This window comes from Pongo abelii, chromosome 7, assembly GCF_028885655.2.
Source record: "Pongo abelii isolate AG06213 chromosome 7, NHGRI_mPonAbe1-v2.0_pri, whole genome shotgun sequence".
In the NCBI taxonomy this organism is placed as follows: Eukaryota; Metazoa; Chordata; class Mammalia; order Primates; family Hominidae; genus Pongo; species Pongo abelii.
Window position 1 is genome coordinate 113934300 of NC_071992.2, and position 26278 is coordinate 113960577.

General features: G+C 42.5%; 3 protein-coding genes and 1 non-coding gene across 7 annotated transcripts in view; 2 read left to right on the forward strand and 2 right to left on the reverse strand.

Annotated features, from left to right (window-relative positions):
• The window catches only part of MATN2 (matrilin 2), a 168407-nt gene extending 151302 nt beyond the window's left edge, over positions 1-17105 (forward strand). For 3 of the 4 annotated variants that reach the window (XM_024250831.3, XM_063726431.1, XM_063726430.1), the window contains 7 exons: positions 905-1027; positions 7090-7503; positions 10146-10298; positions 11925-11996; positions 12724-12858; positions 13243-13341; positions 15347-17105. In XM_024250831.3, coding sequence (XP_024106599.1) covers positions 905-1027; positions 7090-7503; positions 10146-10298; positions 11925-11996; positions 12724-12858; positions 13243-13341; positions 15347-15402 — 1052 coding nt within the window. In that variant the 3' untranslated portion in view covers positions 15403-17105. The remainder of the gene's footprint in view (positions 1-904; positions 1028-7089; positions 7504-10145; positions 10299-11924; positions 11997-12723; positions 12859-13242; positions 13342-15346) is intronic. The other variant, XM_024250832.3, reaches the window with a different exon arrangement.
• Positions 17106-21392: 4287 nt separating this feature from the next.
• Positions 21393-25238, reverse strand: RPL30 (ribosomal protein L30). Its single transcript, XM_002819310.5, has 5 exons — positions 25151-25238; positions 24991-25043; positions 24587-24732; positions 22293-22423; positions 21393-21488 (listed from the first exon to the last, which is right to left on the reverse strand). The coding sequence occupies exons 2-5, from the start codon at positions 25009-25011 to the stop codon at positions 21439-21441; spliced, it is 348 nt and encodes a 115-aa protein (XP_002819356.1). The 5' UTR covers positions 25012-25043; positions 25151-25238; the 3' UTR covers positions 21393-21438.
• Positions 21729-21860, reverse strand: LOC112134788 (small nucleolar RNA SNORA72). The gene has a single exon (XR_002916139.1). It is a non-coding gene; the product is annotated as a small nucleolar RNA SNORA72 (small nucleolar RNA).
• Positions 25239-26100: 862 nt separating the features above from the next.
• The window catches only part of ERICH5 (glutamate rich 5), a 44225-nt gene continuing 44047 nt past the window's right edge, over positions 26101-26278 (forward strand). The window contains exon 1 of the transcript XR_010140985.1: positions 26101-26211. The gene's annotated coding sequence lies outside the window, so the exon portion shown is untranslated. The remainder of the gene's footprint in view (positions 26212-26278) is intronic.

The window sequence follows — 26278 nt, forward strand, 5'->3', positions numbered from 1 at the left end:
ACACCTGGTTAATTTTTGTATTTTTTGTAGAGACATGGTTTCACCATGTTGCCCAGGCTGGTCTTGAACACCTGAGCTCAAGAGATCTGCCTGCCTCGGCCTCCCAAAGTGTTGGGATTACAGGTGTGAACCACCATGCCCAGCCTTCATGCTTTTCTTTCTGCAAACATCTGCATACTCACACACACACTGTTTATTCATTCAACACATTTATTGCTCAGTAAGTTGTACACAAGGTACAACTTCTACCTCTGGAATTTGATCCTAAATCAGATTTCACCATTCCTGCTTCCTAGAGGGATGTGTTCTCACTGATTCCAATTTTGTGTGAAGCCTCTCCTTTTGAGGGCTAATGACAGGGAAGAGCCATAGGCTCTCATGCTATGGAGGAGCACTCAGGAGACAGCTGTGTCATCAACCTGTCAGATGACCGTGGGCAGCAGTGAAGCTCTCTGAGGATCTAATTCTTCATTTATACCTTGAGAATAATTATCCCTGTCTTCCTTCTCTCACAGGGTGTTGTGAGGGTTAAAGGGCTGTAAGTACTTCGAAGAGTTTAAATTACCTCACACATGAGAAATGTTCATTAGACAATCTGAACTGGAGTGTTTGGGATGTCTGTGGCAAAAGAAATTAGAAGCTAAAGCACATCTAATAATAGGATAGTAAGTCAAGGACACCTAATCACCCATCGTACCATTCAGACTCATGGGAGCTGGAGCTTTCTGAGAGGAGCTTTTTCCCTATCCTGAGTATGAGACTGAAAAAGACATTATGAAAGAGGTTTGAAGAGAGGTGTATTTTCTTTAAAAGAGATTAATTCCACAATCTCTACTCACATGACTATTCAATTCACCTCATTTCTACACTGATGGGATTGTTCAACTCCCTACATTTTCCTCAGGGAAGGATGTCTGCAAATCAACCCACCATGGCTGCGAACACATTTGTGTTAATAATGGGAATTCCTACATCTGCAAATGCTCAGAGGGATTTCTTCTAGCTGAGGACGGAAGACGGTGCAAGAGTAAGTGATCTGAACTTGGCTCTCTGCTTTAATTTTGTTTTGGAGCAACTGCTTTTTGGAGTATTTTCAGGCAACAAATCCCTCACCTCTGCTTCTCCCATAAATATAAATGCATATGCACAAATACAGACTGGGGAAGAGAGAGCTTAACTGCAGCACCTGTGAAAACACTTTCAGTTTTAATTGACAGTAAATTCATTATCAGCCAAGAGGCTAGGGTGATCGTAGGCTGAACAGCAATGTCTGCATGAGGGAGGTGGAGAGAGCTGTGCTCTGCTCTGTGCTGGAGAATTACATTCAGTTCTGGGCATGGTACTTTAGGAAAAAAGAGATGGATCAACAGTTTAAACATAAAAAAAAAAACACAAAAGAGCAAAAAGAGTCTTGAGAGAATTATTTTTTAATCTGAGAGTAGAGAAGATCTTTCTAAACATGGCATGAAATTTAAAAGCCATAAAAGAAAAACGAAGGAAAATATATAGTAAGAGAGTAAAACTGTGATACCTTTTTTTTAACCTATTAGTTACCAGAGATCAAAAAGTTTGATTCCTTATGTTGGCAAAGGTATATTGTAGTAGGGAATTATAAATGGATCAGTGGGTGTCTGAATTGGTATAACCTTTCAGAGGGCAATTTGGCAGTGTTATCAATCCAGTTCTAGAAGTTTATCTTACAGATATGTGCATGTTTACAAAGCCATGTATACAAGGATATTTTATACAGCACTATTTGTAGCAGCAAAAAACTGGAAACAAGCTAAATGATCACCCATGAGCCTGGCTGAATAAATTAAGGCACATCTATGTAATAAAACATGATGCAGCTGTTAAAACAACAAGCAGCTCTGGATGTATCCCCAAGATATTTTAAGAGAAAAAAGCATGGTGCTGAATGTTTTTTATAGTATGTTACCATCGATATATTTTGTAAAACACTCTAACATACAGTCTCTCTTTCTCTATATATGTGTGTGTGTATACCATTAGATACGTATCTAATGTGTATACCCTTATACACACACACATACACATACACACACCCTTTTTCTAATATTTAAGTTTTGTTCCAAATGCATGTATTATTTTTTAGAAAAAAGATAAACACGATTTAGAAAGAATTAAGCAGCATGATCTTGTGAGGAAGTTCAGTATTATGTTAAGCAGAAAAAAATTAGGAAACTGGGGATCTTTGTAGAAAAAAAATTTTGAGGTACCAAATACCAATGTGACTGTCATCTCATTCATGATTTGTATGATCCCCCCACCCTGCCTCACCGTACCCTGGAAAGAAAGGACACTGGGAGAAGCTACAGCTCAGCACGAGGACAAAGAAGCTTTCTACCAGGGAAGCTGCATGCGTAATTAGTTCAGAGCATAAGCTTCAGCTCAGACGGATCTGGATTTGAACCCTGATTCATACCACCTGTGTGACCTTGGTCAAATTATTTAACCTCGGCCGGGCGCTGTGGCTAATGCCTGTAATCCCAGCACTTTGGGAGGCCAAGACGGGCAGATCACCTGAGACCAGGAGTTCGAGACCAGCCTGGCCAACATGACAAAACTCTGTCTCTACTAAAAATATAAAAATTAGCTAGGCGTGGTGGCACGCATCTATAATCCCAGCTACTCAAGAGGCTGAGGCAGGAGAATTGCTTGAACCTGGGAGGCGGAGATTGCAGTGAGCTGAGATTGCTCCACTGCTCTCCAGACTAGGCAACAAAGGAAGACTCTTTTGTCTCAAAAAAAATAAATAAATAAATAAAATACAAAACTTAGCCGGGTGTGGTGGCATGCACCTATAATCCCAGCTACTTAAGAGGCTGAGGCCAGGAGATGGAAGTTGCAGTGGGCCGAGATTGTGCTACTGCACTCCAGCCAGGGTGACAGAGCAAGGCTCTGTCTCAAAAAAACAAACAAACAGAAAAACAAATTATATAACCTCTCTGAGTCCCAGTTTCCCCATCTATAAAATAAGGATAATAACTCACAAAGCCATCACAAGGAATACATTAGATCGTGTATCCAGAGGTGCTGAACAGCCGGGTGTTGTGGCTCACACCTGTAATCCCAGCACCTTGGGAAGCTGTGGTGGGAGGATTGCTTGAGCTCAGGAGTTCAAGACCAGCCTGGGCAACATGGTGAAACCCTGTCTCTACAAAAATTAGAAAAATTAGCTGGTTGTTGTGGTACGTGCCTGTGGTCCCAGCTACTAGGGAGGCTGAGGTGGGAGGATCACCTGAGTGCAGGAGGTTGAGGCTACAGTGAGTTGTGACTGTGCCACTTCACTCTATCCTGGGTGACACAGCAAGACCCTGTCTCAAAAAAATTTTTTTTAATAAAAAATAAATAAAGGCATTGAGCCCAGTGCTCACACACAATAAGTGCTCAAAAAATGATCACTATTACGATTCACAATAGCAAACACATGGAATCAACCCAAAATGCCCATCAATGATAGACTGGATAAGGAAAATGTGATATATATACACCATGGAATACTATGCGGCCATAAAAAGAAATGAGGTCATGTCCTTTGCAGGGACATGGATGGAACTGGAAGCCATCATCCTCAGCAAACTAACACAGAAACAGAAAACCAAACACTGCATGTTCTCAGTTATAAGTGGGAGCTGAACAATGAGAACACATGGACACAGGGAGGGGAACAACACACACTGGGGCCTGTTGGGGGTAGTCAGGGGAGAGAACATCAAGATAAAAAGCTAATGCATGTGGAGCTTAATACCTAGGTGATGGGCTGATAGGTGCAGCAAACCACCATGGCACGTGTTTGCCTATGTAACAAACCTGTACGTCCTGCAGATGTATCCTAGAACTTAAAATAAAATTAAATTTAAAAAACAACAGACAGGCCACGTGCAGTGGCTCATGCCTTTAATCCCGGCAGCTTGAGAGGCCGAAGCGGGCGGATCACCTGAGGTCAGGAGTTCAAGACCAGCCTGGCCAACATGGAGAAACCCTGTCTCTAATAAAAATACAAAAAGTGGCCGGGTGTGGTAGCGCGTGCCTGTGGCTCTGGCTACTTGGGAGGCTGAGGCAGGAGAATCACTTGAACCCAGGAGGCAGAGGCAGCAGTGAGCCAAGATCGCGCCACTGCACTCCAGCCTGGGCGAGAGAGCGAGATGCCATCTCAAACAACAACAACAAACAAACAAACAAAATGATCACTATTGTAATCATCAACAGCAGAGCTGTCCAAAGATGGGGCTTTCGTGGTAAGGTGACAAATTCCTCATCAGGAGAGGCGTTGAGGCCCAGGTCGAATGGTCACTGGGTGAGGATGTTGTAAAGAGGATGTAAGCAACAGCAGGGCTGGAGTAGATGATCTTTAAAGGGCTTATCCATGCCTGAAGTTCTAGAACGTTCTGAAAATTACGTTCTGAAAGCAAGTCACAGCTCCATTCCAATCTTATCAACTTAACTACCAAAAAGAAAATGCCCAAGAGAAGTGGGAATTACCCTCTGGCAAAAAAATAGCTAACAAGTGGGGCTGTCCTTCCTGTGTCTGAAAGCAAATACCTGGGCCCTGCTCTCCCTGATGCTTTTCCACTCTACCTTGTTTTGTGTTTCCTGGAGAAGGCTTCTGGACGCCATTCTGTGTGTGGGGGTTGCAAGTGCTAGTTTTGTTCTGTAAGAAAAATGTGTACAGAAAGGAGGAGAAAACAGACTCACTGCTGGAAAATTATTTCAGTATTTTTGAAATCTGCTGAAGAGCCACATGCATGCTGCCTAAGTCTTTTTTTGGTTCACTCAGGAACAGACTATGAATATAAATGAAGCTTTGAGTTGGCCTTTTCCTCTTTCACTAATAAAAGATCAATAGGTTGAGTGATGAGGAAAAGCACTTAATGGAGAAACAGAAGAACCCAATCCCCCAACATGTGTGTGCACACGCACACACACACATACACACCACACACACTATGATGTTAAGCATGTTATACTGGCCAGGCATAGAAATGGTTTTGCATGCGTGTGTCTCTACATGCTTATATTGTTGTGCCTCACTTTGAAAGATTAGACAGCTGCTTGATATATAAAATAGAATGTTTATCACAGATTGTGGATTGTTTGAAATGAGATCATCTGGCCCAGCGCGGTGGCTCGTGGCTCACGCCTGTAATCCCAACATTTTGGAGGCCGAGGTGGGTGGATCACAAGGTCAGGAGTTCGAAATCAGCTTGGCCAAGATGGTGAAACCCTGTCTCTACTAAAAATACAAAAATTAGCCAGGCATGGTGGCATTTGCCTGTAATCCCAGCCACTTGGGAGGCTGAGGCAAGAGAATCGCTTGAACCCAGGAGGCAGAAGTTGCAGTAAGCCAAGATCGCACCATTGTACTCTAGCCTGGGCGACACAGCAAGACTCTGTCTCAAAAAAGAAGAAGAAATAAGATAATCCATTTTGGATCTGCCCATTTTTCTTTTGCAGTCCTAAATAACAAAAAGCCTCTCCACACCCAAATTGCTTAACATAAAGCTTTTATTTCTGCTTACTATCGACCATCTATTAATAGTTGCCTGAGACCAGGTGCAGTGGCTCATGCCTGTAATCCCAGCACTTTGGGAGGCCAAGGCGGGTGAATCACCTGAGGTCAGGAGTTCAAGACCAGCCTAGCCAACATGGCAAAACCCCGTCTCTACTAAAAATACAAAAAACTAGCCAGGCATGGTAGCGTGTGCTTGTAATCCCGGCTACTTGGGAGGCTGAGGCAGGAGAATCACTTGAACCCAGGAAGTGGAGGTTGCAGTGAGCCAAGATTACACCATTGCAATTCAGCCTGGGTGACAGAGCAAGACTCAATCTCAAAAAAAAAAAAAAAAAGAGCCTGAAAAGCTTCTGTGTAAAGAATTTATGGTGATAATTTTTTTTTTAATTTTTTTTTTTTTTACGGAGAGATGCAAGGTCTTGCTCTGTCACCCAGACTGGAGTGCAGTGGCACAATCATAGCTCACTGCAACCTATAATTCTTGGGATCCAGTAATCCTTCTGCCTCAGCCTCACAAGTAGCTAGGGCTACAGGCATGCACTACCATGCCCAGCTAATTTTTCTTTTTTTAAGAGAGACAGTCACTCTGTTGCCCAGGGTGTTCTTGAACTCCTGTGCTCAAGCCATCCTCCTGCCTCAGCCTCCCAAAGCGCTGGGGATTATAGGCGTGAGCCACCGCACCAAGGCTAATTATTTTGTAAGCTTTAATAGGTCAGTAGGGTACTTACAGGTGTGCTACCCAATGAACATCACCTCATTCACTTAGTCTGTCACCACACATTTACTGAACACTTTTTTTGTGCCAAGTATTGGGGGGTGGGGCACAAATATGAATGAAACACAGTCCCTGCTGAGGAGGAACTCACAGACTGGAGGAGGTAACACATCATTAAATAATTATTGTACAATGTGGAACACTATATAGAGTACATTAGATTGTATGCAACTTGGTGTTAGGGATTGTGTCTTGGTCACTATTGCAATCCTGCTATGCCCACGGCCTTGTACAAAGCAGGTCCTCAATAAATTTTTGGTTGAATAAATTAGTAGTGTTAGGGGTATATAGAAAGCAACACAAGCTGAGTTACTAGGAAGGCTCCCTGGCAGAGGTGATGGCTGAGCTGAAGAAATCTCTTTCTCCATTGACTGTCAGAATGCCAGCACTAGGGTGATGTCACCCTCCTAGAGTAAAGTTCTAGGAGTCTTTTGGGTATTGTTAAGACCCTTCAGTGTACTCTACACCCAGCTCCTCCCAGACCTGTCAGTGTTCCAGGGTACAATGTAGACTTGGTTTCCTAGACAATTGTACATCTGCCATTTTGCTTGTGAAAAAATACTATTTTTATCAATATGACAAGCCAACCATAAAAGTATATGTGAAAATTATTGTTGCTTGTGGCCCTCCCAACAACTCATCTGTCCTGTGTATTATCTAAAGAACAAAACTCGTTCCCCAAAGTGGTTATGCCTCCAATTGAAGCATCATTTTATTCTACTCTTGTGCATAAATGATTTCTTATCCAACTATGTCAACTTTCCTTTTGTTCTTATAGAATGCACTGAAGGCCCAATTGACCTGGTCTTTGTGATCGATGGATCCAAGAGTCTTGGAGAAGAGAATTTTGAGGTTGTGAAGCAGTTTGTCACTGGAATTATAGATTCCTTGACAATTTCCCCCAAAGCCGCTCGAGTGGGGCTGCTCCAGTATTCCACACAGGTCCGCACAGAGTTTACCCTGAGAAACTTCAACTCAGCCAAAGACATGAAAAAAGCCGTGGCCCACATGAAATACATGGGAAAGGGCTCTATGACTGGGCTGGCCCTGAAACACATGTTTGAGAGAAGTTTTACCCAAGGAGAAGGGGCCAGGCCCCTTTCCACAAGGGTGCCCAGAGCAGCCATCGTGTTCACCGACGGACGGGCTCAGGATGACGTCTCCGAGTGGGCCAGTAAAGCCAAGGCCAACGGTAATATGGGGTGGAGGTGCGGTTTACACCACTCAAGGTTCAGGTTTCTTAAACTCACTCAGTGGTCTCAGCTGGCCATAGGGGTAAGCTTCTTTGAGTGTACAGAAAGGCCTCCTGGCAACTGCCATTATACACCTTTACTACCCTGCCACCTAGAGGCCTTAACAGGACCCCACAGGAGTTAAATAAAGTGCTCAGGAAGGAGTCTGGCTACTAGAAGGTTAGGCTAAGCTGACTACAGGCGGGTATCCTCTCACTGTGATTTACTAGCCAATGTGTGATCTCCAGTGTAAGAATCGCCTAGATATACACAATAGTTCCGAAACACTGGTCGGCTTGCTCTAGAATCAACTGAAGAGCTTGTTAAATTGTTTCTGATGGGAACTTTTACTGTGTATATTTATTCTTGTATTTTTTAACCAATACTTCAAGCGAGCATTCTGAAAATGCAATAGCCCCTAGGGTGGATAATACTCTTGTGGTTGCAGGAGGCAAAGTTAGCTTTTCAGAAAATCAAATGAAGGAATAGATTATGACTCTAAGCTATTGTTGCTCAGTAAAGCCCAGCCTCTTCTCTGAGGTTTTGCTGACCTGAGGGTTACTTCAGTTGTACAGATGTGAAGCGTGCTTAAGGAATATGACCCTTGGCTAAAGGAAACCCAAAAGCTAGGATAATTGGTAGAGACAGTTTATGGTGAAGTTTCTAGATTCCTTGAGGGAGATAGGCAAACTTGAGGTTGTGAAGTAGTTTGCTTGAAAACTGCCTTTTTTTTTTTTTTTTTTTTTTTTTGAGATGGAGTCTTGCTCTGTCGCCCAGGCTGGAGTGCAGTGGCGCAATCTCAGCTCACTGCAAGCTCTGCCTCCCGGGTTCATGCTATTCTCCTGCCTCAGCCTCCTGAGTAGTGGGGACTACAGGCACCTGCCACTATGCCCAGCTAACTTTTTGTATTTTTAGTAGAGACGGGGTATCACCGTGTTAGCCAGGATGGTCTCAATCTCCTGACCTTGTGATCCACCCACCTCAGCCTCCCAAAGTGCTAGGATTATAGGCGTGAGCCACTGCGCCCAGCTGAAAACTGCCTTCTTAAAGTACTTGTTGAGGACACACTGCTTTAGCAAGTCCTGTAAGAGGAAATAAGGTATGCACAGATCAAGGCCTCATCTAAGACTTTATGGACCCAGTGCCTAGATCAGGCCTGGCACATAGTAGATGTGTGACAACTACTTGCTGAGTGAATGAAGAAAGGAGTGAGAGTACTGGCAGTCCCACTGGTGAACTCCGTTCCTCCTCACAGAAAGGCTGGTTCACATCGACATTCACTCGCTCTCTTTGTGAAGGAGGTCATTTTATTGATACTGCGTACCTTCCTCTTTTTCTAGCCCAAGAGTGGTAGCCACAAAGTGTCCTGCCCTGAATCATCTGGGTAGATTGTAAAACTGGCTGTTCACACTAGCCTAGATTGCTAGAGCTCATGTCAAACTCATAGGCCCCCTAGTCTGCATTCTTAAAAAGAATTAGGGGAAGCATCTTGGTCTCCAGAGACAGTGGTTAGCCCTTTCATCTCACTGAGACTAATCCACCTTACCCTTTGCTCCACTCAAATGTCTCTACACATCACACAAAGACAGGTGGTAGCAGAAACTGATGTTTATTTGATTCTTGAATCAACAAGATTTATATGAGGTGACATCCTCTTATGAATTTAACTAGTCTTATGTATAGCAAACAGAATCTTAAAATAGCAGTTACCCTTTTTAGGAAGTTGTGCATAAAAACACTGGGCTCCTGGACAAATATGCTGAACTTGGTTATTGACCTTACACAGACTCAGAACAAGGCATCGTAACTCTTGCCCCTTGTCTTGAAGAGCCATTTTTAAGTACATTTTTAAGAATCTAGTCTAATAAATTAGCTAGAATAAGTTATCAGTGCTGAAAAAATTTGGACTCCAGCAGAACATATTCTTATTGTGTTTTACTTTCAAATGAAGAGTATATAGGGGAAAGGAGTCTAACGATTGATGTAAGAAAATCTTTTAAAGCAAACGCATATCCCTGTTGAAATTTAAGGCTGATCTTGGGTTTGTTCTTTTTCCTGACTTTGGGGGTTTCCAGTGGTCTGCAGATTATCCTTTTCGGCTTAGCACTTCCTCACAAAGTTGTGTCATCTTAACAGAAGTGGGCAAAAAGCAGCTTCACTTGGCCTCAGGTCACTTACATTTCCTATCCTGTAGCTTTGAGTAGAAACTAGGTTATTAGGTCATAAATTGACTTGATTCTTAGAATTCTTCCAGAAGAGATTCCCATTTAGCAAGCCATAAAATAGTGCTCATTTCTATGAATCCAGAAGGCTAATTCAGGGGGAAGTTGCAGATTTGTTAAATGGCCCAGCCCAGAGCTGAGCAACAGGTTAGTAGTCTAGCTCCCCAGCATCTCCCAGATGCCTCACTTCTCTCTTGGATCCCTCCCTTTTGCTCATAGGACCAAAATAAAAATGGTAGAAAAATAAAAAGGAAGGTTGGCATGGACCCTTCAAATCATACCACTTAACATCTAACTGGCTTTGGGTGCTGTACACACAACTTCCAGCCCCTGGGAACACAACTCTAACTAACTTGCTCTTAATTTTTCCTGCACCCTAGGTATCACTATGTATGCTGTTGGGGTAGGAAAAGCCATCGAGGAAGAACTACAAGAGATTGCCTCTGAGCCCACAACCAAGCATCTCTTCTATGCCGAAGACTTCAGCACAATGGATGAGATAAGTGAAAAACTCAAGAAAGGCATCTGTGAAGGTACTATAGCTTACGCCGAAGACCTTAGCAAACAGGGCAGCATGAACTCTTTTTTTTTTTTTGAGATGGAGTCTCACTCTGTCATTCAGGCTGGAGTGCAGTGGCACAATCTCAGCTCACTACAACCTCTGCCTCCTGGGTTCAAGTGATTCTCATGCTTCAGCCTCCCGAGAAGCTGGGATTACAGGCACCACCACCACACCCAGCTAATTTTTGTATTTTTAGTAGAGATGAGGTTTCACCATGTTGGCCAGGCTGGTCTCGAACTCTTGACCTCAAGTGATCCAGCCACCACAGCCTCCCAAAGTACTGGGATTACAGGCGTGAGCTACCGTGTCCGGCCAACATGAACCTTTAGTGATAAATTCTCAACCAAAAAAAGTGTCTCCTTCATGGGCAGGGTCAGCAATGCCTAGAAACAGTACAAGAAGAAGGGCTGGGCACCATGGTTCCCTCCTGTAACCCAACCATTTTGGGAGGCTGCGGTGGGAGGATTGCTTGAGCCCAGGAGTTCAAGACCAGTTTGGGCAACAAAGTGAAACCCTGTCTCTGAAAAAAAATTTAACAATTAGCTAGGCATGATGGCACACACCTGTAGTCTCAGCTACCTGGGAGACTGAGGAGGGAGGATCGTTTGAGCCCTGGAGGTCACAGCTTCAGTGAGCCATGATTGCGCCACTGCACTCCAACCTGGGTGACAAAGCAAGACCCTGTCTCAAAAAAAGAAAAAAAAAAGGTGGGGGAAGCAGGGGAGGTGGGAAAGACAAAAGTAATAGCTACCATTGTTTGAGCCCTTGCTCTGTGCCAAGCAGTATAATAAGTGTTTTGACACACCAGCATGCTTCATCCTCACAAACACCCTAGAGAAATGATCATTTAACTAAAAATCAATCATTATATAAATCAGGAGAGCTGAAGTGCAATTTCAGAATATACCTATAATTGCAGTGTAAAGGGACGTACCTAGTTCTTCCAAGCCCACTGTTAAAATTAATGCCTTTCTGCATGGACTACTTGTTTACAGAATATCCGACTGCCCTTTAGACTTCAGATTTTGTTATGCATGCTTTTCTCCAGTTTACTAAGTGTGCCAGATATGCTTACAGATAGCAGTTCTGCCTATTTTTCCTTGTACTCATGTCCCCAGTTCACCAGTTAGATCCCAGTCTAAGTGCTCTGTCTTACCCCTCTAGGGAAAGAACTCTTGAGATGTGGGGTAACAGGGAGGGAAGGCCTTTCAGATTTCTGTGAGTAGACAATGTTTTGCCTCTTGATTGTTTCATTCAAGTTAAAATGCCTCAAGTGGAGCTGCTGCCACTGCAACTGAAATCCTTTAACAACTTCACCTTTTTCTCTGCCCTACTTTCTAGACATGACATTTTTGGGAGCATTCTTAAGATGTACTTAAGGGGTCCAAGCTTCTCTTACGAGAGAGAATTGCCCTAGAGTGGTCATAAGTATCATGGTAACCAACTGCTTTTTTGAATCTTTGGTGTTACCAAACAAAACCAAAAAACCTTAGGTTATGGCAGGTAGGTAAGGAGGTGGTCTGGGACCAGCTTCCTGAAGAACACACACATGCCTGTGGACAACCGTCACTTCTTTTGGTCATCTTTTTCTGCTCAGCTCTAGAAGACTCCGATGGAAGACAGGACTCTCCAGCAGGGGAACTGCCAAAAAGGGTCCAACAGCCAACAGGTACAGTTTTTAAGGCAGTGTTTTCAGAAATTTTGGTGGGTGCTTCTACCATGGTTTCCCTCCAGATAAAAGTTGTAAAGAAGTGAACGTAAGTATATTCAAATTATGATAATTAAGGCCTTTCTTCCCTCAAAAAGATAGTTAACATTTACTGTTACATTAAGCCATATTTGGTAACTAGCATCGTTTCAGGTGACAGTGTTTTTTTTGTTTTTGTTGTTGTTGTTGTTGTTTTGAGACAGTTTCATTCTGTTGCCCAGGCTGGAGTGCAGTGGTACGATTTCGGCTCACTGCAACCTCCACCTCCTGGGCTCAAGTGATTCTCCTGCCCCAGTCTCCCGAGTAGCTGGAATTACGGGCGCCCACCACCATGCCCAGCTAATTTTTGTATTTTTAGTAGAGACAGGGTTTTACCATGTTGGCCAGGCTGGTCTTGAACCCCTGACCTCAAGTGATCTACCCATCTTGGCCTCCCAAAGTGCTGGGATTACAGGCATGAGCCACTGTGCCCGGCTGTTTGTTTTTTTTGTTGTTGTTGTTGTTTGGTTTTTGTTCTTTTAATAAAGATGTTTACTCCACTGAAGGTAACAGTCTTTTTGCTTCAGTATGTCCCAAAGTAAAGCTCTGTACCAAGTGCTAGAAATACCAAGTACCTTACTCTGCTGACGGCTGTTTCATAACCAAAAGCATTATGCAGGTTTGACTGCAGTTTTCTTTCTCTTTACAGAATCTGAGCCAGTCACCATAAATATCCAAGACCTACTTTCCTGTTCTAATTTTGCAGTGCAACACAGATATCTGTTTGAAGACGACAATCTTTTACGGTCTACACAAAAGCTTTCCCATTCAACAAAACCTTCAGGTAATTCCAAGTAAAATATTACGATAAGATAACTTGATCTCAGCCATTCAGCTTGCCAACAACCTTAGCTTTAAGGAGGAAAGGAAAGAAGGAAGTAAGAAATAGTATAGAGGAAAACAGACGAAAGAATTTAAGTAAAATGAGAACTAAAACATAAACTAAAAGAAACTCAAGTAGTGTTCCTCAGTAATCCACAGTAAGGGCCACTTCCAGTGTTGGAAGCATATACAGCGCTTTCCTGGTATTTACTGGATCTGGCTGCATGGAAAAAGTGGAACATGTCTTTCATTATGGTTTCCTCCGTATGCTGATTCATTCCTATTATTATGCGTCTGGGAAGTCTGGTGGATTCTAGAGGTGAACACTTTCCATCTGCTTTCTCAGGAAGCCCTTTGGAAGAAAAACACGATCAATGCAAATGTGAAAACCTTATAATGTTCCAGAACCTTGCAAACGAAGAAGTAAGAAAATTAACACAGCGCTATATCCTTTTCTTGTATTATGCTTCTGTATGTAATGCAAATAATATTATCAAAACTTCATACACTCTATGTAGGTTTTATCAACTGAAGTCAATCCCATGAAGTCACGAAGAACAGTGAACTCCAGGAAAGGCTTTTTGCTTTAAAAAGCAGCCTGACAGGTGTTTGAGAGGCAAGGACAAGCCAAGCTTAGTAGCAACAGTCAAGCACTTAGTTGCCATCGGCTGTTCTCGGGGGCTTAGCATATTAAGGCCTGTCGGTCAGCATACAAAGTAAGGAAAAAAGAGACACTGGCCTAACTCCCTCTCTGCTAGGAAGGTGTGTAGGACATGATGAGGTCTGAAGTGCATCAAAGGTACGGTAAATATAGACAAAGAATGTTGTAGAATGAAGAGGTTTCAAACTCAGTACTCCAAATTTTCCTTTAGCCCCAAAGACCACCACAGCCACATATAGATTCAGTGTGTTGAGTTTCTGGAGGACAGGGGTGGTTTTTTCTTTTTTTCCCCTTGGCAGCAGAGATCTTCTCTATCAGCACTCTAAAAAATCAAACACTCCACCAAGGGAACAGCAGGATCCAATGATTCATTAAAACAATATTACAAATAAAAGGAATGCTTGGGGATAATAAAAGAGGATTCGGTGCTTTTACATATTGAACACCCTGCCAAGTGCTCTAAACTTAAAATTATAGTAAGCGTACTAAAGCTGGCTGATAACTCAAGTGCATCAACTAGTCTATAGGGAAATGGCTTAATTCTGAACTATCTCTGTGCCAGTGGGCTTATGTAATAAGGAACAACAGCATAGAGCAATTCCATTTCTGAAAGCTGGAAATATGCTCCCTTAAGTAAAATGAAATAATCTTTCTGAGTGGTTAATTGATGAATATGGGCTCTCATTCTGCCCTCAAGAGGGCAGACAGAGGGTATCAAGGAGCTTACAGGGAAGACCAATACCTATTCTAATGCCCTTTTCCTCTCGCTTGCCTGTCCCACCCCAAAGTTCTACTCACAAGAGACTAAAGAGGACATATTTTTACATAGGTCAGAATTCCTCAAAACTGTGGCCTTATGTAGCATCATGGTGAAACCTCCCTATTGCCCTTTGCTTCTGACTTCGTATCTTACTTTCCAAGGCCGAATTCTTTCATTGTCTTCTCTTCCCCAGATTCCCAACATTATCAATTCTGGCTCCTAGAAGTGTGCTATGGCAAACTAATTTACAAGCATTAAGGATGGAAGTGGAATCACAATTAAAAAAAAAAAAAAAAAAGACTGCAGCTGGGTGCTGTGGCTCACATCTGTAATCCTAGCACTTTGGGAGGCCGAGGTGGCCTTGCTTGAGCTCAGGAGTTCGAGATCAGCCTGGGCAACATAGTGAGGCCTTGTCTCTAAAAAATAATAAATAAAATAAATAAGGTCGGGCATGGTGGCTCACGCCTGTAATCCCAGCACTTTGGGAGGCCGAGGCAGGCAGATCACCTGAGGTGGGGAGTTCGAGACTAGCCTGGCCAACATGGAGAAACCCCGTCTCTACTAAAAATACAAAATTAGCCGGGCGTGGAGGTGCATGCCTGTAATCCCAGCTACTCGGGAGGCTGAGGCAGGAGAATCGCTTGAACCCAGGAGGCGGAGGTTGCAGTGAGCCAAGATCGCGCCATTGCACTCCAGCCTGGGCAACAAGAGCGAAACTCCGTCTCAAAAAAAGAGAAGAAAAACAAAAATAAATAAAATTAAAATTAAAAAGACAAATTCACACTGAGCCATCTGGCTTTGATGACGTTAAAAAAAAAAAAAAAAAACCCAAAATATTTGTCTTGACAGAATGTGTTAAATGAGTTCTACAAATTTACAAGTCAGGGTTTTAAAATACTTGACAGAAATGGAAAAAAAACCCAAAACCTTTTATATTTCAGAAGCCAAAATTTTACGTGGATAAATCAAGTTATATTTAAATGTAAATAAAAATAGACAATTCTTCATCTTCCTTAATTTGAGATTTACTAGAAGAAATGACACAGAGAATGGAAGCCCTGGAAAATCGCCTGAGATACAGATGAAGATTAGAAATCGCGACACATTTGTAGTCATTGTATCGAGGATTACAATGAAAGCAGTGCAGAGCCCCAAAGCTCAGGCTATTGTTAAATCAATAATGTTGTGAAGTAAAACAATCAGTACTGAGAAAGCTGGTTTGCCACAGAACAAAGACAAGAAGTATACACTAACTTGTATAAATTTATCTAGGAAAAAAATCCTTCAGAATTCTAAGATGAGTCTACCAGGTGAGAATGAATAAGCTATGCAAGGTATTTTGTAATACACTGTGGACACAACTTGCTTCTGCCTCGTCCTGCCTTAGTGTTGCAATCTCATTTGACTATACGATAAAGTTTGCACAGTCTTACTTCTGTAGAACACTGGCCATAGGCAATGCTGTTTTTTTGTATTGGACTTTACCTTGATATATGTATATGGATGTATACATAAAATCATAGGACATATGTACTTGTGGAACAAGTTGGATTTTTTATACAATATTAAAATTCACCATTTCAGAGAATGGTATTCAGTGCAAAAATTCTTAGTTTAACTTTAAATGGAAGATATGTATGTATGAGAAATGGCCAATATGCCTATGAAAAAATGCTGAATCTCATTAGTAATCAGGAAAATGCAGGTTAAAACAATACCATTTTTCACCCATCAGCTAACAAAAATGAGTATGTTTTTAACAAGTGTTGGTAAGGATGTGGAAATGTGAGGTTCTTATAGTAAGAATGCAAATGGCACTCTTTGTAGAGTAAGTCTGTTGACATCTCATAAAACTGAAAATGCACACAACCCTGTAAATCTAGCAACTGCACTCAGTTGATTTCAGCACATACATACAAAGAGACCTGCATAAGAATGTTACTAGACTTTGTAAAAGTAAAAAATAAGGGACAAAAACATCATCAGAAGGGGAACTGATAAACTCTGGTGTAATCCATACCACAGAAATACACCACCACATGTACAGGAATGTGCTACATCTATACAAATAAATGGTCAAACTCAAAACAAAGATGACTTTAAAAAGAATGACAAAATGTTTAGCATACCATTCCTGAAAATTAAAAAAACAAAATCAAAAATGTCACAGTGAAACCCCATCTCTACTAAAAATACAAAAAATTAGCCGGACGTGGTGGTGGGCGCCTGTAGTCCCAGTTACTCGGGAGGTTGAGGCAGGAGAATGGCATGAACCCAGGAGGGAGAGCTTGCAGTGAGCCAAGATTGGGCCACTGCACTCCAGCCTGGGGACAGAGCGAGACTCCGTCTCCAAAAAAAAAATAAAAAGAAAAAGAAAAACCTAGATGGGTACCCCACTACACACCGAGGCTGTTATATACCCCATTGCCCCTAGACTACAAACCTGTACATCATGTTACTGAATACGGTAGGCAACTGTAAAACAATGGTAAGTGTTGTATCTAAACACAGAAAAGGAATTTTTCAGCCTTATTATAATCTTATGGGATCACTGTTGTATATGCCATCCATCACTGACCAAACGTCATTATGAGGTACATGACTATCAGTTCTGGCATTGCTGCCAAAGTGGCTCAATTCTACTTTACTCTCTGTTGGGTTCAGGCTCCACCTAGCGGCTCAAAAGACTGCCTCCACCTTTTTAGCAATTAAATACCTTTCAACCTAACATTTTATCTCTCTGCCATGAGAATATATATATATATATTTTAGCTATTAAACATATTTCTCCTGGGGGAAGAAAAACCTCATGGCAAAAAAAAAAAAAAAAAAAAGCCTCCAACCAATGCATTAAAAGCTACAGATTAATCCAAGATATTTAACTTGAAGATTGTCTAAAATATTATTTCTCCATTTTGCTTGTTTTTGCCACTTGTAAATCTCAGTGTAAGGGTTCTGCATTCCATTTTCATCACTTATTGGATTTAATCTGCAAAGTAAGGCTAATAATAATATTGAGTGGTCAGATGATTAAATGAGTTAACATATACACTATTTTGTAAGGTACTTAAAACTTTTATTATTTATTTTTTGAGATGGAGTTTCGCTCTTTCACCCAGGCTAGAGTGCAGTGGCATGACCTTGGCTCACCGCAACCTCCGCCTCCCGGGTTCAAGCAATTCTCCTGCCTCAGCCTCCAAGTAGCTGGGATTACAGGCACCTGCCACCATGCCCAGCTAACTTTTGCATTTTTAGTAGAGGAGGGGCTTCATCATGTGGCCAGGCTGGTCTTGAACTCCTGACCTCAGGTGATCAGTCAGCCTCAGCCTCCCAAAGGGCTGGCATTACAGGCATGAGCCAACACACCCGACCATATTATTTATTTTTAGAGACAGGGTCTTGCTCTGTCATCCAGGCTACAGTGCAGTGGCACCACGATAGCTCACTGTAACCTCAACCTCTTGGGTTCAAGCAATCTTCCTGCCTCAGCCACCTGAGTAGCTGGCACCATAGGCCTGTGCCACCACAATGGGCTAATGTTTTTAACTTTTTTTGTAGAGATGGGGTCTCATTAAGTTGTCCAGGCTGGTCTCAAACTCCTGGCCTTAAGTGATCCTCCTGCCTCAGCCTCCACAAGTGCTGAGATTACAGGTGTAAGCCACAGTGCTGGACTCTAAAACATTTTAAATGCTCAGTATTAACTATTATATTTTTACTCTTTAGCAGCCAAGAGTATTGGACACAAAGATGGTGCTGAGCTAAGTGTATGTTGAGTAAATGAAAAGACAGAATAAATTCTTTGCTAACCTGAGGAAAGTAATCTGGTAGATTCCCACCCCTAAACTATCTTTTGAAGCAAACAGGCAGTAGTAAATTAAATAATGGTAAATGCATAAGAAATTTAAGAACTACTATTAACAAAATTCTGAACTAGAAAGTCACAAGTGTATCAATAAGAGAATTAAGTAAATGTTTAAGCCCTAGTAGTCATTATCCACTCTAATTTTTGATAAGTGACACAAAGTTGAATACCTTGAGTCCTTGTCCTGTAGAACCTTAGTTAGAGAGAGGTAATCAATGCCATATAAAAAGGTTCTAAGGTAACTCAGAAATACCTGTTTTAGACTGGGTGCTAGGCTTACCCTCAGAACAAGCACAGGTAAGCCCAGAAAAGGGAGGAGTGGAGGAAGGAAACCAGATTCCACTGCAGGTGAAGGGAGCAGCAAGTCTAAGGAGTAGTTGGTAGTTGGAAGACAGGGGATGGAAAACTTTTCCATGACACAGATTATAATTTATCTTCCAGACGACCCAACTATTAATAGTTATATTCATAATCAGCCTAAAATATGGTTTCTTCTCTACATTCCTTTTGCTCCTGCCACCATCCCATACCAACTGCAATTCTTAACACATTCTACAATATCCAGCCTCTTGAGATTTCTATTTCCATATCTAAGAGTTCAGTAGAGGTATGGAGTAAATCCAATTGGCTGCAATTTCCTACAATCCCTGAATATTAGAGCTACCCAAACACACTGCTTTCATTATAATCAGAAAACATTTTAAATGTCACCTTACACTTTCCCAGATCTTCCTGGCCAGTGACACTTTCTCTCTGACAGCAGTTTAAGAGCACTTAATCAAAGGTAACATAGGCCAGAATGAGTAAGGAATGTTTCCTGTCTAATAGCTTTAAACTTCTTGTCTCTCTAAACTTTCTTGCTGAAAGAAAGAATAGTTGTGACTGCACAAAAACATATAATGAAAAGGCAAAAACCAAATATAGCATATTATCAACTACATAGAAGGCCCTAGAAATCATAAATTTTCTAAAAAACCATCATTCCAAAATGCCTGCAGCCAAAAAACCACAACAGAAACCACGCAAAGAAAGGGTACACCAACATCTGCAATATTGTATTCTTTAGGTCACCATCCCCTGAGAAATTAAATTCGAGCTAGTCAACCGGGAGGAAAAACCCAAATAGTGTGAAAAGTCAACTTGTGGGAAAACTGACCAAGTAGATAATAAGCACACAAACTAAAGCCTTAACCATGAGATTGAAACATTTTGAACTATGAAAACAAACTAACACTATTAGAGACCAGTAGTCAGACCAAGCAATTCTTATCAAAGATTCAAATATTTTATATCACTTTGGCCACACGGGCCTCTGGATATGTAAACATGAACACCTTAGAACACTTAAAATCTTTCATATATTCAGTGACTCTTAACCAGGAGAGAAGCTAGTTTAAAAATGTGGTGATTTTGGGGGTGATTACAATGACATGGAAGGAAAACCAAGAATGAAAAATACCTGCAGAATCCACAGCCCTCCACAACAAAGAACTGTCCCATTACACAATGTCAGTAGTGCTCCCAAATTGAGAAATACTGAGTAAATGAACTGGTAAAACTATTACAAACCAGACTCTCCGAAGTATTAATATATCCACAACCTCAGATTAACTTCAGACTAAAATCATGAGCTATTCCCTTGAAAAAAACTCCTAACCCCCGACTATCAAACTGGGAACATGACCCACCCAGGGCTGTTATATAGCTATTAAGAGCTGGGGTCCTCTGACTCCAAGTGCAGTAAATGCTTGATTTTCTGCATACTATTTAGAAGGCATCCTCATTTACTGTCTCACTCATCTACCATCAAAACTTGCCTGAAAGAGGGGAGGGAGAAAAAGAGCAAGGAGATTGAGTCTAAAATCCAAAAGACATTGTCTTTTCTGACACTTCTGTGGCCTCCCTCCCTCAAAGCCCAGCTGACTACATAGGGCATACCTTACTAGCACCATTCAACTCTGTAAATTAGTATCTAACTAAATCATTATTTCCCCTCAAATTAATTCTTTCGAATGTTCCAAAAGATGTTAACATATGAAGGATTCCCTGGGACATACTCTTGGGGGATGCAGTATAGTTTCCAAAAATGTGAATACTTAACGTACTTCATAGTACATCTTTTAGGTGTATGATATAAAACATACTCGAGCAAACATGGACTTAACTATTGATGATCTGGGATTACTCAGAGATCGTCCAAGTGCACCAACCACTTACCTTAGGAAAGATTATTCATTAAAGTAAAACTTTTCTTAACCTATGACAGCATTTTGGATGGGGAAACATTTCAGTTAATCTTTTTTAGCTACTCAGATTTGGTAAATTGCAATTCTGGCTAAATTCTGGGTATTTAACCTTGTTGCCTCCTAAGCATACTAGAATATAAAATGCAAACAATGTCCTGAGAATGGAATTACAAAACTTGAGCTTCCTAAACATCTAGTACTAGAAAGGAACCCAGTGCACTCCCTTTACAAAAACTAGGCCAGGAGCAGGGCTCACGCCTGTAATCCCAGCACTTTGAGAGGCTGAGGCCAGGGGATCACGAGGTCAGGAGATCGTGACCATCCTGGCCAACATGGTGAAACTCCGTCTCTACTAAAAATACAAAAAAAAAAAAAATTAGCCAGGCATGGTGGCGCCCACCTGTAGTCCCTGTTACTCAGAAGGCTGAGGCAGGAGAATCGCTTGAACCTGGGAGGCAGAGGCTGCAGTGAGCCAAGATTGCACCACTGCACTCCAACCTGGGCGACAGAGCAGGACTCTCTCCAAAAAAAAGAACAGAACAACAACAAAACCTTGGAAAACAGAAATCAGGATGTGTAACTCTTTTTTTTTTTTTTTTTTGAGACGGAGTCTTGCTCTGTCGCCCACGCTGGAGTGCAAGTGGCACGATCTCGGCTCACTGCAAGCTCTGTAGCTGGGACTACAGGCGCCCACCACCACACCCGGCTAATTTTTTTTGTACTTTCAGTAGAGATGGGGTTTCACTGTGTTAGCCAGGATGGTCTCCATCTCCTGACCTCATGATCCACCTGCCTTGGCCTCCCAAAGGGCTGGAATTACAGGCGTGAGCCACCGCGCCTGGCCCAGGATGTGTAACTCTTTACTGAAAAGTCTTGCCACCACATCTGCCTCATCCTCTCTAATCCAACCTTCAGGAAATTGTACTGAAACAAAAATAGAAAAAAAAAAATACTGAAATAGATACAATGTTTTTAAAACAAGCAAATTTTATTAAAGGAAAATTTTGCATGGTTTACTTTTCACCAGTCTGTTCTGGCATGCTTCTGATGATGTCAGAGTCACCTAAAAAATATTAAAAAAAAAAAAAAAAAGTAATTTTACAATTCTTTTAATAGCAACTGGTACTATAAAATTTCTCTACCTTTGGCTATCCCTTCTGTAGACAATGGTCTGCAAATTAGAACTGATTTTTTGCAAAAGTTATCACATTAGCTGTACTGTCATTTTTCTTAAGGTTGACCAAAGATAACCCAGAATCACAGCCATTATATAATCACACAAAATGATCATATAATAAAATTGGTTTATCACCAGCATTTATAAAACCAGACCTAGGGAAATAACTAGGTTTGGGGACACATGCATGGTCTTAATATAGCGAATGTTTAGCCTGTCCTGACTACTACAAAATCAGAACAGCGAGAATATTCGCAGTATTCTATGAATCAAAGATTCACAATTGGAAAACAGAATGATGTAGATTTTCGGCACTTTTTTTTTCTCAAGCTAATTTTACATGTCTGTTCTCAGGAAGCAAGAATTACTTTCTTCTGTTTTGCCAGATTATTCTCTCCTTATTTCACCTTTTACCAAATCTATAAGTCATTATTTTGTAGGTACTTCATCAAATGAAATTCATTATCTGACAGTAAAAATTTTAACTTATAATAAAGCCAATTATAAAGTACTGGCATTCATTACCAATTCTCTACAAAATACAACCACAGGATATGCCTTGCTAGATCCATATTCTATCTGAATTTAGGAACCAAAGACATTTGCGTAGTAAGAAATACTTGTCCAGACATTACATTAGAAAGGCAAAAAAAAAAAAAAAAAAAAGACTTTACGATTTAAAAAGCATACCTGGATCAATGATAGCCAGTGTGCACACTCTGTAGTATTTTCCGCATGCTGTGCCCAGTTCAATATTATTGCCACTGTAGTGATGGACACCAGTTTTAGCCAACATTGCATAGTACTCTATTTCAGATTTCCTTTGGGAACCAAAAAGGGCAAATAAATAAATGCGATACCAAGTGACTGACAGACTAAATGTTACTACTTCTTTTACTAGTGTTAATGTTGCTAAGGCCTTCAAAAAGTAACAAAATCATACATTACTCTTAAAAACATCATATTCATTATCCAATACAAACCAACATTTGTATGTATCCCTTGCAAGTGAAGGGGCAACCAGCAAATATCTACTCAACCCCTACTATGTGTAAGACAGTATCAATACTCACGGAAGAGGGTAAGATGCAAATAAACGAAAGCAAAGCATTATGTAGCATTAATAAGGGCCACATACTTTATATTTCCATGACTATCTCTAAAGTAGGTATTATGTACTCTTTTTTTTTTTTTTGAGATGGAATCTCATTCTGTCACTCAGGCACATCGTGCAGTGCCACGATCTCGGCTCACTGCAACTTCCACCTCCTGAGTTCAAGTGATTCTCCTGCCTCAGCCTCTCAAGTAGCTGGGATTACAGGCGTGCACCACCACACCCAGCTAATTTTTTATATTTTTGGTAGACAGGGTTTTACCATGTTGGCCAGGCTGGTCTCGAACTCCTGACCTCAAGGGATCTGCCCGCCTCAGCCTCCCAAAGTGCTGGGATTACAGGTGTGAGCCACGGCACACAGCCCTATTCTTTTTTTTTTTTTTTAATCTAATGAAACTGAGCCACAGAATAGTAAGTGGAGGATCCAGAATCTAAACCTTTAAAAGATAAGCCATTTCTATCACTATCCCCCCAGTGCCCAGAATTCTAGATGGGGAGTGATACCGTTTTAGAGTTAAAATTTCTGGCCTCACGCGTGTAATCCCAACACTTTGGGAGGCCGGATCACTTGAAGTCAGGAGTGTCAGACCAGCCTGGCCAACACGGTGAAACCCTGTCTCTACTAAAAATACAAAATTTCAGCGTCAATTTAGTAGATACTAATGGTTTTAGGAATCGGAAAGGAGTCCTATACTATCTTGCCACTCAAATTATGTGGATCCACATACCAGCAATAGTGCTACAATGTACTAGTTAAAAAAGTACCTCAAGCCGGGCACAGTAGCTCACACCTGTAATCTCAGCAGTTTGGGAGGCCGAGGTGGGTGGATCACCTAAGGTCACAAGTTCGAGACCAGCCTGGCCAACGTGGCGAAACCCCATCTCTACTAAAAATACAAAAATTAGCCAGGCGTGGTGGCGGGTGCCTGTAATCCCAGCTACTCGGGAGGGTGAAGCAGGAGAATTGCTTGAACCTGGGAGGCGGAGGTTGCAGTGAGCTTAGATTGTACCACTTGCACTCCAGCCTGGGTGACAAGAGCGAAACTCTGTCTTAAAAAAAAAAAAAAAACCTCGGGCCCCATCCCAAATCCAATGAAATCAGAACTTGCATTTTAACATCACCCATGTGACTCCTTTGCACAGTCATGTTTCAGAAGCACTACTATAGAAGACAGGCTTTAAAGAAAGTTTCAAGGAATGGTTAGGGAAAAGCCCAACCCATGGGACGAGACAGAAAGGGCCCTCCAGGCTTTGACAGTAACTACAGACACCCTATATAAAATGCTGTAAGCAGCTTATGCATCACCACAGAAAATTTGGTCACATAGCTTATATTCTGCAAGGTCTAAGTTTCTTTGGCTTATTTACAACACCCCCTAAGTTCAATTTCAAAACAGTGAGTCAAGCATAAACCTTGACTCAGAACTGATTTAGTGGGCTAAACTAGGTGATTCTATGATAGCCTGCAACTCCATAGCCCAGCCTCAACTTTTCTTACCTAGTTTTCTGACACTAAAACAAGTTCACACAATGAAGCGTCATTAAAGCACCTCAAAGCTAAAAGAACCAAAAAAGCAGGACACAAAATACATGGAAAAAACAATGTGTCTGCTTCCATTAAACCGCGATGTTCTGTTTTCACTCCTGCCACACACACATTTCTCCCCCAAAAATAAGCTCACAGAAGGGGAGCACATGATTTGGGGGTGGGTGGGGGAGACGGGAATGAAGGGCCAAACACCACAATCGCTACCGTAATTATCCTGCAAGTGTTCGAGTTTCATGGTACTCAGATTACAAGTTTACACTCCTGTATATTCGTTCACGATGAATTCGCGGTAGGCGACGCCCGTTCAGTTTCTTCGATTACCTCAAAGCTGGGCAGTTGTTAGCGAGAATGACCAATTTCGCTTTGCCTTGTCTGATCATCTTCAGAGTCTGCTTGTACCCCAGGACGTACTTCCCACTTTTCATAACGAGTTGGAGCCTAGAGTTGATCGACTCCAGCGACTTTTTCTACAAAGCAAACATTAAATACGGACCTAAGGGCCTCGCGTGCAACCACCTCAAAACCGGACCCAGCTTTTTGAAGCCGAGCCCCTTAAACTTCCGAAGTCGAGGACCCCAAGTCATTGAGAGGGCCACTGGGATTCCCTCTGGGGCCCTCCAAATGCCAGCAAGCATGCTGTCATCCCAGTGGGCTCACATCTGCCCGCCCTGGCCGAGACATCTCTCCACGTGAATCGGCTTCCGGGCCTGGCCCGCCTCACTCACCGTCTTCTTTGCGGCCACCATCTTCCTGCCTTAGGTGCGGGACGGCCCCCAACCTAGAAGAGACAGAGGACAGGACGGAAGTTTAGGATCCGGAATCACAAATGGCAACCCGCAAAGCTCCCCGCGCTGCCTAAACCTCGGTCGGTAGGAGCCCACTCACCAACAGCAGCCGCTAAGATGGCCGGGGAACGAGAAAGGAAAGAGTTCCCACAATGCAAAGCTCTTCACGGCAGAGCCGGAACTGCAGGACCGGAAGCGGAAACAGATAGCAAGCAGAAGGGGCGGAGCAAAAGCGGGGGGCCGCTGCCCGTTGCTATTGGTACCGCTAGCTAGAATGGCTGCGCGCGCCTTACGCGGCGGATCATACCTTTAATCCCAGCACTTTTGGAGCTTGAGGCCGGAAGATCTGTTGCGTCCAGCTCAAGGCCAGCCTGGACAACATAGACCACCCCTGTCTCTACAAAAAAAATAAATAAATAAATAAGAAATTAGCCAGGCGTGGTGGCGCGCTCCAGTAGTCCTAGCTACTCCCAGCCACGCCGGAGGCTGAGGCGGGAGAGTCGCTTGAGCTCGGTAGGTCGAGGCTGCAGTGAGCCATGATCGCGCCACTGCACTCAGCCTGGGCGACAGAGTGAGACTGTCTCAAAGAAGGAAAAAAAAGAATGGCGGCGGGGGTGTTCGCTTTCCCGCTCTGCGGGCCTTTAAGCCTCTCGGCGTTGTGTTGCTGTTCTGCTGCGAGCTGCGGTCTAACGAATCGAGGCGCTTAGAACCCGGAGGGAGTTCGAAAAGCCGACTGAAGGTGAGGTGGGAGGGTCGATGAGAAGAGGCTGCGGCGGCAGCGACCACGTGCTTAATGCCGCTGAATTCATCTTTGCCCTGAGGCGCGGCTCTTGGAGAGCCTTGTGGGTGACTCCGATGCGCCTCAGCACCGGCATTTACTCTCCGCTTGGTAGAAGCAGCTGTGTCCTCACCCGTGCGGTCACCCCAGTTACCTGTCCCCTGGAGAACGGTGGCGCCCTGCTCGAGTTTCCCAAAACTCGCCTTTTGTGACTGTGTTAGCGTGAACTTGTGAGCCGAGTTTGCACTGAGAGCGCGATAAACAGGTCTAATTTTTTAAAAGTATTTTCGCTGTTAACGTTGGATCTTGGTATAAATGTCCAGAGACAGACCACTGAAAATATTAGGCGCTGAAAATCCCCACCTAATCAATCAGACCAGTGGGTAAGCTATATGAGGGAAACCTCTTCCCCTCCTTAATTAAGCCTCACCAAAAAACGCGTGCTGTACC

Excerpts from the sequence above, each read along its gene's own strand:
- RPL30 (XM_002819310.5), bottom strand. The coding sequence starts at position 25,011 with ATGGTGGCCGCAAAGAAGACG. Across the intron at positions 24,733-24,990 it reads TGGTGGCCGCAAAGAAGACG|AAAAAGTCGCTGGAGTCGAT; the intron begins GTGAGTGAGGCG and ends TTTGCTTTGTAG. Across the intron at positions 21,489-22,292 it reads ACTGGCTATCATTGATCCAG|GTGACTCTGACATCATCAGA; the intron begins GTATGCTTTTTA and ends AATATTTTTTAG.